The sequence below is a fragment of the Mchenga conophoros genome, linkage group LG6, assembly GCF_057382185.1.
Source record: "Mchenga conophoros isolate Kocher_MC1m ecotype Shallow Benthic linkage group LG6, M_conophoros_male_GT1.1, whole genome shotgun sequence".
Lineage (NCBI taxonomy): Eukaryota > Metazoa > Chordata > Actinopteri > Cichliformes > Cichlidae > Mchenga > Mchenga conophoros.
The window spans coordinates 24,303,732-24,316,342 of NC_140531.1; the positions used below are offsets into that span (position 1 = coordinate 24,303,732).

Below are 12,611 nucleotides of genomic sequence, written 5' to 3' on the forward strand. Positions count from 1 at the left end.
TCCGTGCTGCCCTGGGTCCAAACGCCCACCCCAGTACCAAGCAGTTTACACTGAGATGTGGACGGAGAAAAATGAGACTGATATTATAGATTTTTTTTTCTTTACTTAAAAGGATTTCTATCTTGGGCTCCAGTTTGGCTCAGATGCCCTGTGGCTGAAATGCAGCGGCCCGGGTTTGAATCTGCCCCTTGACCCTTTGTGTCTTCCCCTCTTTCCTGTCTACTCTTTACTGCTGCACTAAACACAAAAATGAAGAATGCATCTCAGGTCATTTCAGCTAGTTCGTCTCATCATTGACCGCAGAATGTTTTCCCCACACAACAAATAATAAATCAAGAGAAAACAAGTAGTCGGGAAACTAGAAATAACGCTAAATTCATCGCTTTATAGCATGAGCTTATTAAAGTATCCTGTAGGAAATTTCACAGTGCAGTTAGAGATTGAATTTGATGGCTCCAGAGTGTAGTGGTTCACACATTTAACTGAAAAGTAAAAGATACACTTTTTGTTTCTAGGAGGAGACACAAATCTCTGTGGGGTTGTAACAGAAAGGGCGTCTGGACGCAGTTAAAAGTAGCTTTCAGGTGAAGATTGGATTTAGATGCATAAAGCCACAACATTTTTTTATTAACACTGAAACTATTTAAGTGTGATCAGACGCATCAACCATGCTGCTCAAATTTGAAAAAAAAAACAAAAAAAACAGCAGACTTTGCGTCATTGTGTAATCACTACACTAAACGTTTTTTTTTAAATCATGCATACAAGAAGTATAACAGTAAACAACTGCAAAACTTAGATAAATTAATTAAGTATAAAATATGTAAAAACTTCCTCTCATGTGGCCTACAGCGGCCCCGTGACTCATAAGGAGCTGTTTGGAAATGAGTATCCTCCCCTTGCTGCCACGCTCAGTTTGAGCACAGATAAATTCCTTCCCCACAATCCCTGTCTCAGTCTGTGGGCCACTCAGGGAATTGTATTTGTTTATAGTCAAGCAATTTTCCATCAGGAGCACTCAAGCCAATGTGACGAATGGGAGAGAGAGAGTAGGAGATGGAGAAATCACGAGCTATTTTGGAAGTGGTGAAAATAGGAAATACTATTATGCAAATGGTACAGAAGGGCCGGTCTGTGTGTGTATTTGTGTGCTTGTTTGTGTTTATGCGTGTGTCTCTGGCTGGGTTGGGCACATCTGTCCCATTTCTGACTCAGCAGACCAAGCTGCTGCGTGGAAGAGACACAGTGATAGAACGAGTGAGATTAAAACTTAGTGCAGCTGCTTTTAAAGAGTTAAAGTGTTATGATAAAGGACTGCTATCTGCTAACCCTTTAGAGGACAGAGTTAACGAAACAAGAAAGGAGAAAATGCATCGAAGCAGACAGCAATAATCAACCAATGAGAAATTGTGTATGTTATACCCTAAAAAACATGCTGCATTTATATAAAATGAAAACAAAACGCTGAAAACAGTGAGTGCCGTCCATGATGTGTAACTTTAGTGGAGTAATGAAGTGAAATTTGATCCTGGGAGTCCACTTTGGGTGACAGATCCAAGAATGTGAAGACTTAGGATTCAAAGCAATGTAAAGTTTGTGAGTTAGTTAACTTCAAATCCTTTAACTCATTGGTCACAGAAGAAAAACTAAAAATGACCAAGTTCTCAGTATTACCATATATTGGTGGGATGCTGCTGCTGCTGAGTGCCCTGCTCTACATTCTTTTCTCTATCCCACTAATTTATCAATCGATTAACATTTCCCTCCATCTCAGCCCCATTTCCTGTCTCCTCCTTATTCCTTATTATTTCTTTATAGCGACCCTTTATATCTGCCAGGTCCCCCTCCTGCCACCTTTACTTGCTTCCTCCCATCTTGCCCCAAATAACCCCTCCCCATCAGCATCGCCAACCCCAAACCCCAACCCCTCCATGGCCCGGCAGCTGCGTCCCTCCTCTTTGATGAGGGCTGATGGCGCTGTATGAGCGGTGGAATTGACAACATTTACGGGGGCGAATGAGAATGATCCATCTTCCTTAGCGGGCCTGTCACCCCACTGGCCAAACTTCATCATGGCCAATTACCACGGCAGACCCCTTCTTCTCTGGTGCTGCTGCTGCCTGGCCCCCATCTACACACGGATACATGGACACATTAGACACCATTATAATAAGACAGAGAGCGGCCAAGAGAAAGGGGGGGAGGGCGGCTGAGCAGTGATAGCTCATATGATTGGATGAAGAAACTACAGGTGTGATGTGTGTGATGTGTTTGATGTGCGAGAGAAAAGAGAGCTTAAAAGTGTGTCTGAAGTCCAAAGAGAGAGAGAGAGAGAGTGAGGGAGGATGTGTGTAGTGTACTGCGTAAGCTCTTATTTGGCAGGTCACAGTCCAGTGGTTGTGTTGTGTGTTGACGAGCACAGGGGTGTTTAAGAGGTCAGTGAGCACAAACACACGCCTACACTTACACCTCCACACACAGATGCAGACGCATTAAAAGGGTCAGTGCAAAACTCTCACCTCATCACCTAAAGGAAATTCTGATTGGTGTCATTAGTGTACACACACACACACACACACACACACACACACACACACACACACACAGGTCAGTAGTAACTGAATGGGAGGAAAAGCTACAGAAGGAATTTCATGCGATAAAGTGCAATATTTCATTTGCTCAGTTTTATTTACTCGTACAGTGGGAACAGTTTGAGGTTCAGTGTGTTGGTCGAGTGTGCTTCAAAATGCAGTCAGGAGGAGAATTTAATGACCAACTTACTAAGCTTTTTTTAAGCCACCCCTCAATAATCATACACTATATGCTTATATTTAATTGCCGAACTCCGGATGAATATGTGTCTCTTTTCCAATACTGTGAGTAGGGTTGTTTAGTACATACACAAATTAATTGAAGCTGACTGAGAGCAGTTTAGTTAGCTCAGTCATTATGGCTTTCCGGTTAAAAACGCTGCTGCAGAAACATTCATGTGACATGAACTCTTACCTAAAAAAAGAGCTAAAGCTTACTTCGCAGTAGTCAATTAACACAACAGACAGATTTAATGAGCAAACGACTGAATGTACTACTCCACACAGTCTTAATTGTGGCCACAGAGTAATGAATGGTGTTTGCCTGTATGCTTTGCTTGCATTTGCTTGTTGCTGTAATACAAGGTTTATTTATATGATCACTTGTCTCAAAGTCACCAAGGAATGGACTTAAATATTTTATTGTAAGCCCCACATTTTTATTTCTAGTGCACCTCTTTTCTGCACTGACTTACTTATGATGTTACTTCCTTTTCTGCGTTTTAAGGAACAGATGAGCTTAAACTCCCTGATGCTGAGAGCCAACCTTTTTTTTTTTAAAGTGTCAATTTCTGCACAGCCTACGTTATTATTATTATTATTATCATTATTATTATTAATATTATTATTGCACACACGGCAATGTGCGTATCTCTGACTTCAGAGGTCAATACATGACTTTAACCTTTACCTACCTGCCCAACACTACAAAAAAGACATATATTCACCTTAAAATGTAATCATTTGCATGACGGGGATTTTGTCCCAATAAGAGGTAAGTCCCCAGTAAGTCACTGTGTACAGTGATTTAAGTCCCTGCATGATGAGTAATGTCTGGACCACACATAATTACACACACACTTGTCTAGTAGAGAAATGAGGATGGATGGGTCGTGACTCTGTGCTGGGGTCAAACACAGGTTAGCGGACAGTTTCCATTATCCACCCATCTCACTGCCTTTCAGCCAGGCTGGGTTATTAAAGACCTCTTTCAAAGTTGTGTCCGTATGATCCAAAGATCATAACCCATGTTGTGGACAGTGAGTTATTTGACATTTGTGTACTGTACGAGCATACTGTTGTATTTTCTGGGTTTCTTCTTTTGTGTGTCTTGCTAGTTAAGCTAATTTCCTTTCATGTGCTTGTGGGTTTTGTTTTGTTTTTTTGCAGTGTTTTTTTGTTTGGATCACATTATCACATGTTTCTTTATTTCTTTTCAGCCTTCCTTTTTTTAAACTTCAATATTATTTTGTTTCTAAAGAAACTGCACATTCAGACAGTGACATATTGTTTTGTCACTTCAGCCTTCTCTGAGTGCTTTTTAAGTTTTTGCAGTGTGTGTGTATGCTGGGTTAACACCACTGGGAGAACGTGTGTAGGTGTGCTGAGATGATCACAGTTCTTATTGTTGTTGGTATCTGGGGAGACAAGAGGCTTTGTGTTAGCCGTGGTCTATGTAATGCCAGCGCGTATGTGTGGATATATATACGCGTGTCTATGTATCCTGTGTGTGTGAGGGATGAAGAGAAAGAGCAAGCTGATCCTGTGGTTATAGACTGTTGGACTTGGTTGTACAGTAAATCCCTGTCTTTGTAAACAGATCAATAAACTCTCAGCTGTAGGTGTGTTTCTGTATGTGCGTGTGAGTCTGTGTGTGTCTGTGAGTTTGTGTTCATTCTAAAGCGCTTTTGCTCTCTGCTCTGAGGAAAGTGCAGCATGCTGAAAATGTAGCAGGATGTAACAAACACTGCATCCGCGTTAGATCTAACAACAAGCTAGCCTCATAACATGTACTTGTTGTTTTCGATTTTTGTTAATAAGTTTACCCTTTGTTTACTTCCTCCTTTCTTCCAGACGTCAGATTATTCAGCCATGGCTTCATTAGCAGGAGGACTGGATGAGATGAAGAACAGTTTGGCCAATCCGGGCACAGGGGCAGAGTTAGGAGCCAGCGTCTCTGGTCCACAGTCCTACTCACTAGTTCCAGGTAAAAGTTACACCTAGCTAATAATCTTAACTTCACCTCTGAGAGACATTTTGAAATGACTAAATAAAGGGTTTTCATATAAATGTTAATTTTCCATGAAGTTTTGTACTCAGTTATTTTTTCCAACCTCAGCTTCACTTGGTAATGACCCGTTTCCAATCAGTTTCTGTACACATTTCTTTTCTTCATGTTGCTCTTGCCTTTTAGAGGAATGATCTGTTGTGGATATTTAATGTATGAAAGAGACTAAAAAAGTAGTGCATGTGTACTATGAAGAGTGAGATTTTGAATTCTTTTATAATTACTACCCTCCTATTTGGTTACACGAAAAAAATGTGAATGTTTGTTGTTGTTTTTAAAGAGAGAATTAAAAGATTGCTTGGGTTTGTTTAGTTTTAGGATTAAAACTGCTAACCTATTGCTGCACAATCCCATAATTCACACATAAAAATTCCATAAAATATTTTAGTCAGAAGACAAAACTCTGGTGTTTTATACTTTAGAGTCAAGCTTTAGCTGGAGCTCTGACAGTCGTATTTAAACAACACACACACACACACCCAGAGAGTAAAGTAAAGGCTTTTTAAGTCTACCTCAGCAGTGGCAGGAGCTCCAAAATTGTCAGGGCTTAAAGAGCTTAACGCTTTGGATCTCAAAGGAGGAAGGAAACTCAGAGGGAAGGAGGAAAAGAAAGGTGGAAGGATGGATGAAAAGTGAGAGCCTCATCTATTCCTCCTTTTCCATTTAGGGGCACTGGGAGAGGCAGTGGTTAATTAAGAGTAGACCAGGGAGCACTTGGACAAGGCTTTGACGCTCCCATCTGTAATGAGGGGAATCATAGAGCTGGGAATTTGGGATATCTGGGAATGGGCTCGTTTTTGCCGCCTGAAACCACTGAGGAATATTACCTGCTCGTGTTGGAAGAGAGAAAGAGCGAGACACGGAGAGCATGAGCAAAAGAGAGCAAGATCAAAATTTCCATTTCTGCTTATGCATGCAAACACACACATTCTGTTACACACACACACACCTTCTGAATATTATGCATACATTTCCTTGCCTGTTTTTTCCCTGAGAATAGAGCTCCCTTAAGGGGATCAGACGTCTGTGTGTTTGACGCAATGTTATTGCATCCTTGAAGTGGTGATACACTGGACACATGCTGTAGAGCAACGCTCACACTCTCATCCCTCAATTCTAAGGTCTTTCCAAATCTGTAGGGCATTTTATTTTATCCTGAACTTCACCCAGTCTACTATAGCACAAAAACACACAAAGGGACACACACTGTGCCCGCTTGATCCCTCCAGGTTTGACATGTGTTGCTTTGATGGCTGGCTGAAATGGGAGAGTTAGATAGGCAGACAGTATGAGAGTAAGAGAGGCAGAGGATGTGTGTTCATCTGTAGCTGCAAGTGAGCGTGGAGGAGACTTGTACTTGTTCGTTGACCTCTGCAGGAAAGCTGTGGAGAACAGATACATCAATACAACTGGCAAACATATGCACAAATACGCTGTGTGCACTTTCGTGTACATACACACTCATGCATACACACCTCAGAGGATCTGGCCCTGTCTGCCCCCTCTAAGTTGGGCTGTAGAGAGTCCATCTCTCCTCTCTCTCAGCCTCTCCTCCCTCTCCTCCTTGCCCTGTGCACTGACCCTGAGCGGATGAGTAGCCCGTCTGCACTAATGCCTCGCTGTCGCGTCAAACACAGAGAAAAACTTTACTACACGAGACAGGAGAGAGGAGGCGGGGAGGGACAGATAGAGGCTGGAGTGGGGAAGCAATATGTGAGGGAGAAACACAAGTAGAGAGGGAGGTGCAGAAGGAAATAGGAAGTAAAGAGGACAGAAAAATGAAAGGATTTAAGATGTTCATTTTTTGCTGATAAGAACCATAAATGCTGTTTTTCTTTTATTGCTCCATTTGTCCACTTTCCCTAGCATGGGAACATGTACAGTTGGGATTTTTTATCTATGTATACTTGCTGAAATGTAATTGGAGGCCACATTATCCATAGACATGACAATGTTTGCCAGCCATTCAACTTCCTTGATCTCAGACCTTTTATTTATGAAACTAGATATTTTAAATAGTGTTGAGTGAAATGGCTCAACAAATATTTGATGGGTTGCAATAAAATCAATCCATCCATCCATCCATCCATCCATCCATCCATCCATCCTCAAGTTTTCATTGACTACCCACAGCTTTGCTTTTCGCTCGACTCTCTTCTCCACAACATCCTGTTATAGGCTCTGCATCACTGCAGACATTAGACTAATGCATCTGCCAGTCTCCTGCTCCACTTTTTCTAAGATACTCAAACTAAAACAAGTGTGCTGCTTTTACTGGCTGAATTTTGTTTGACCAGAGCAGGACCTTTTACAATTAATGATTTGTCCACTTACGTAACATTGGCTTAGCCATTAGAATTTGCCTGTTTGTGTGTGGACTGCTGTTCTGCAGTTTCATATTCTTTATTGGTCTTTTAAAATGATCCTTTATTAAGCTAATGCTCACAATAGTTGCTAGCTTGATTAGGGTTAGGGGTTATTCAGTGTGATATTAAATAGGATAAACAACAACTTACTAAACAAACAAAAAAACACACACAAAAAACAACACAAAACTGACCAGATGTGTATTTGTGTAACTCATAAAGAAGCAAGGCATAGATCTGACTGAAAAACCACACTGCAGGTCTACATTGTTTTGAATTGTTAATTCAAGAGTAGCAAATCCCTAAAGCACATCCTGCTTATTGGTTATTGTACTCTGAATAGATCATAATTTATTTCATCATGCTGTATCGAAAAATACTATTAAAAATTGAAGCTTGTGAGGAAAACATTTAAAAAAGTAATAAATAAACTGAACGATGGGATGTTTTTCTTCTACACACTTCTACACAATCAGACCTGAGGAGTTGCCCTCTGCTGGTCATTATCGGTACTGCTAGTTTAAAGCATTTCAGCATTGGCTACACTTCATGCCAATCTCCTGTGTCCATCTTTACTGTACAGTCTATGTTCTTGAGTCTTTATTCAATGTATGAACCATACATTTCAAACAAATATAATGTACAGGCAGTTTATAAAATACTAAATAAAATATAAATAAAATAGTAGATTGTGACATTATAAATCCAGGTTGCCATACCGGATGACTGAATTAAGCTTTTAATACTTTCTTTAAAATACTTTTGAGTGCAGGATGGTTACTTATACGGGAGATGGAGAAAACTAATACTGTGATATTGTTTTTACTCAACAATTTCTTCTTTAGGTGTCACCACAGCCATTCATCTGTCCCCATCTCACCCTGTCCCTAGCTTCCACCTGTGCCACACCAACCCTCTGCATGTCAACCACCTTGCCTCATCTTCCTCTTTTCCTTCTGCCTGGCAGCTCCTTTTTCAACATCCTTTTTCTAATATATCAACTAACCCTCCCGGTCATATGTCCAAACCATTTCACTCACTGTCTCATGAAAACAAATATTTATCTACTACAGCTGTTGACCTTCTAGCACATATCCCTCCTCTCTTATTCTCGTACTTGTTTGCTCTTTTTTGCTTTTTGCTATTTCTGTTCTTCTTGTTTTTTATATTCTGTATTTTCCTCTCCCACCTTGTTCCCCTTTCCTCCTCCTCCTCCTCCTCCTCCTCACTTAGTTAGTGGTGGTTAAGTGGAAGGGAAGTGAATGGGATTGATGGTGTTAGCATCCGAGCTGTTTATGATGATGATAAATGTGTGTGTGCAGGGGGCAGGAGGAGGGTGTTGATGCATGTGTGTGTGGTTGAGTGTGTGTATATGATGATGATGAATGGAGGGCACCCTCTCCACGCACTTCCAGTGTCTACTGCGCGCAAACATAGAGAAATTATTTGGGTCGACACACTGTCATGAAGTCTAATGCAGTTATATATCCTATCCACCAAGTGACAGACAAAGCAAGGAAGGGGAGATTCAGGTAACGAGAGACGGGGGAAGTTGGTAAATTAATAGATGCCAGGAGATGGAAAACAAGACTGGAGGAAACAAAAGGAAAAAAGGATGCCCTGCTCCTGCAGGATTTAGTAAAATAAAAACACTGCTTACCCTTTTCATTAAGTGATATTAATTGAAATCACTCATCACTGTGAGAAAGATTTTGCAGTTTGGTTTTAATCAATTTTCCTTTAAATCTCAATTTATATATATATATATATATATATATATATATATATATAAACCAAACACCCAGCACGCCCCTGCGGGCGGTTTATCCTTCAAGCTCGGGTCCTCTACCAGAGGCCTGGGAGCTTGAGGGTCCTGCGCAGTATCTTAGCTGTTCCCAGGACTGCGCTCTTCTGGACAGAGATCTCCGATGTTGTTCCCGGGATCTGCTGGAGCCACTCGCCTAGCTTGGGAGTCACCGCACCTAGTGCTCCGATTACCACGGGGACCACCGTTACCTTCACCCTCCACATCCTTTCGAGCTCTTCTCTGAGCCCTTGGTATTTCTCCAGCTTCTCGTGTTCCTTCTTCCTGATATTGCTGTCATTCGGAACCGCTACATCGATCACTACGCCCGTCTTCTTCTGTTTGTCTACCACCACTATGTCCGGTTGGTTAGCCACCACCATTTTGTCCGTCTGTATCTGGAAGTCCCACAGGATCTTAGCTCGGTCATTCTCCACCACCCTTGGGGGCATCTCCCATTTTGACCTCGGGACTTCCAGGTTATACTCGGCACAGATGTTCCTGTACACTATGCCGGCTACTTGGTTATGGCGTTCCATGTATGCCTTGCCTGCTAGCATCTTGCACCCTGCTGTTATGTGCTGGATTGTCTCTGGGGCATCTTTACACAGCCTGCACCTGGGGTCTTGCCTGGTGTGATAGACCCCAGCCTCTATGGATCTTGTGCTCAGAGCTTGTTCTTGTGCTGCCATGATTAGTGCCTCTGTGCTGTCTTTCAGTCCAGCTTTGTCCAGCCACTGGTAGGATTTCTGGATATCAGCCACCTCCTCTATCTGCCGGTGGTACATACCGTGCAGGGGCCTGTCCTTCCATGATGGTTCCTCGTCTCCCTCCTCTTTCTTGGGTTTCTGCTGCCTGAGGTATTCACTGAGCACTCGGTCAGTTGGGGCCATCTTCCCAATGTATTCTTGGATGTTCCTTGTCTCATCCTGGACTGTGGTGCTGACACTCACCAGTCCCCGGCCTCCTTCCTTCCGCTTAGCGTACAGCCTCAGGGTGCTGGACTTGGGGTGAAACCCTCCATGCATGGTAAGGAGCTTTCTTGTCTTTATGTCAGTGGCTTCTATCTCCTTCTTTGGCCAGCCTATTACCCCAGCAGGGTACCTGATCACGGGCAGGGCGTACGTGTTGATGGCCCGGATCTTGTTCTTACCATTCAGCTGACTCCTCAGGACTTGCCTGACCCTCTGCAGGTACTTGGTGGTTGCAGCTTTTCTAGCGGCCTCTTCATGGTTCCCATTCGCCTGCGGGATCCCCAAGTACTTGTAACTGTCCTATATATATATATATATATATATATATATATATATATATATATATATGTGTGTGTGTGTGATGAGTGGTCCGATTACCACGGGTGGTCCCCGTGGTAATCGGAGCACTAGGTGCGGTGACTCCCAAGCTAGGCGAGTGGCTCCAGCAGATCCCGGGAATAACATCGGAGATCTCTGTCCAGAAGAGTGCAGTCCTGGGAACAGCTAAGATACTGCGCAGGACCCTCAAGCTCCCAGGCCTCTGGTAGAGGACCCGAGCTTGAAGGATAAACCGCCCGCAGGGGCGTGCTGGGTGTTATATATTAGGGGTGCAACGATACACAAAATTCACGGTTCGGTTCGGTTCGATACTTTGGTGTCACGGTTCGATATTTTTTCGATACAAAAAAAATGTTCATGCCTTTTTAATTTGTCATTTATTAAAATTATAAATATATATTTTAACTCAAAAGTACAGTTTTTGAATTTAACCCTAACCCTTGTGCGTGTTTTTTATTTTGACAGCGAATGCGCACCTGCGGACCACTTATGTGCAGCCCTGGTTATTTAGCTCGTCATATTGCAGCCACAGAAATTCTTTTGTCCATGAAACCATAAAGCTGCACTTTCTTTTTGCCTTATAGTCTGATTTGTCATAACTTCTCCGTTTTGTGGTAAGCTTTTCTTTGGCTGTCACTTCTTCACCCTGACCTGTCTTATTTGGCTCAGCAGAACTAAAATATATATCTGTCTGTGAAGGTTCTCAATCATCCAGGTCATCGTAGTGAAATATATATCCTGCCGCACTCACATAAGCTCAGCGATTCTCTGCGCGATCAACCTCTCACATGTTTAAGCTGCGGGAGATTTCACTTGTCATGTTTGCATAGTAAGCTAACGATTAATAAGACGATGTCAGAGGAATTGGTGCGCAAATTATCATCACTCACAGATCAGTGCTGTCGCTCTCTATACACAGTTCGCGCGATTGCAAAGTGAAAGCAAAAAAACAAGCGCAAATTCAAACGCGATTTCAATATGTCACATATTGACAGTGGCTCACCGATGCCAATGACATAATTACGCAGCTACATTTCCGAAAGAATGCAAAAGCATTGACATATATTTTTTCTTCCTACGATAGGCCGACGGGCAGGGCAGAGATAGATTTTGGTAGCCCGACTGAAAAAAATCGCTAGCCCCAGGACGTCGGGCTAGCGATATTGCAAGCCCTGTATCTGATTGAGGAATCACTCATCTTTGGAAAAGAGAGTTTATTACAGAGAAATGTCTCTTTCCAAAATAAAAGCTATACTATCCGCTTCTTCTGGGCTATATTCTCAGCAGCATAAGGAGAATCATGTGCTAACAGCTGTCTAAATGACTCGGCTAAAGTTAGTAGCATGCTTGCTTGTTTTTTTTCTGCTTCCACTTGTCTTTGCACTAGGATGATGTCGGTGTAAATGTGCAGTCATATTTGTTGTGTTCCCACTAGTGCTTTCAGGTTAATCTCGTTGAAATGACCTTAACGCCACAACACGGCAAATCTCCGTTAACTAGCTACCGCCGATCGCCCGTGCATGGGGCTAGACGGCCAACACGTTAACGAGCTAACTGCGCTAACACACTAGCTCCCACCCATGTAATTGAGCATTGCATGGCACATCCAACATACTGTTTTACTTTAGTCCATGACTCGCTTACCTTCAGGGTCATACGTCACATGAAAACCAAAATAATTCCAAACGCCAGATCTGAATGAGGGTGGGGGAGGTCCATGTTGTAAGGAGAGCTTAACTTCTGTCTCGCTAGCTTGCCCTGCGCTCTTCCTTCTGACGATGCTGTCTGTGTTGAGCACTCAGTGAATCTGCGTTCGACTACTCCGCCTAGGCTGCACTGTTGACCCTAGGCGGAGTAGTCGAACGCAGATTCACTGAGCGCTCAACACAGACAGCATCGTCAGAAGGAAAGTTGATAAAATAAATTACAAATGTTGTATTGTATTGTTGTGTTGTATTGTTCGATACATATGCGTACCGAACCGAAAGCACTGTATCGAACGGTTCAATATCGATACGAATATCGTTGCACCCCTAATATATATATATATATATATATATATATATATATATATATATATACGTGCCAATCATGATCCAGATGTTTTTTGCTGCATCCGTGGAAGCTTCACTACATCCAAACTGCAGCAAAAAAATAACAGTTTTTTGTAAAAAAGAAAAGAAAGAAAGAAAGAAAGAAAGAAAGAAAGAAAGAAAGAAAGAAAAGGGTATGTTTTGCTTACTTTGGTAT

The 12,611-nt window shown here is 42.3% G+C and overlaps 1 protein-coding gene across 5 annotated transcripts in view; it reads left to right on the forward strand.

The window, feature by feature from the left end:
• Positions 1 to 12,611, forward strand: part of pax5 (paired box 5) — a 57,594-nt gene that overhangs the window by 33,177 nt on the left and 11,806 nt on the right. For all 5 annotated transcript variants that reach the window (XM_085276946.1, XM_085276948.1, XM_085276950.1 and 2 more), the window contains one exon: positions 4,665 to 4,797. In XM_085276946.1, coding sequence (XP_085133072.1) covers positions 4,665 to 4,797 — 133 coding nt within the window. The remainder of the gene's footprint in view (positions 1 to 4,664; positions 4,798 to 12,611) is intronic.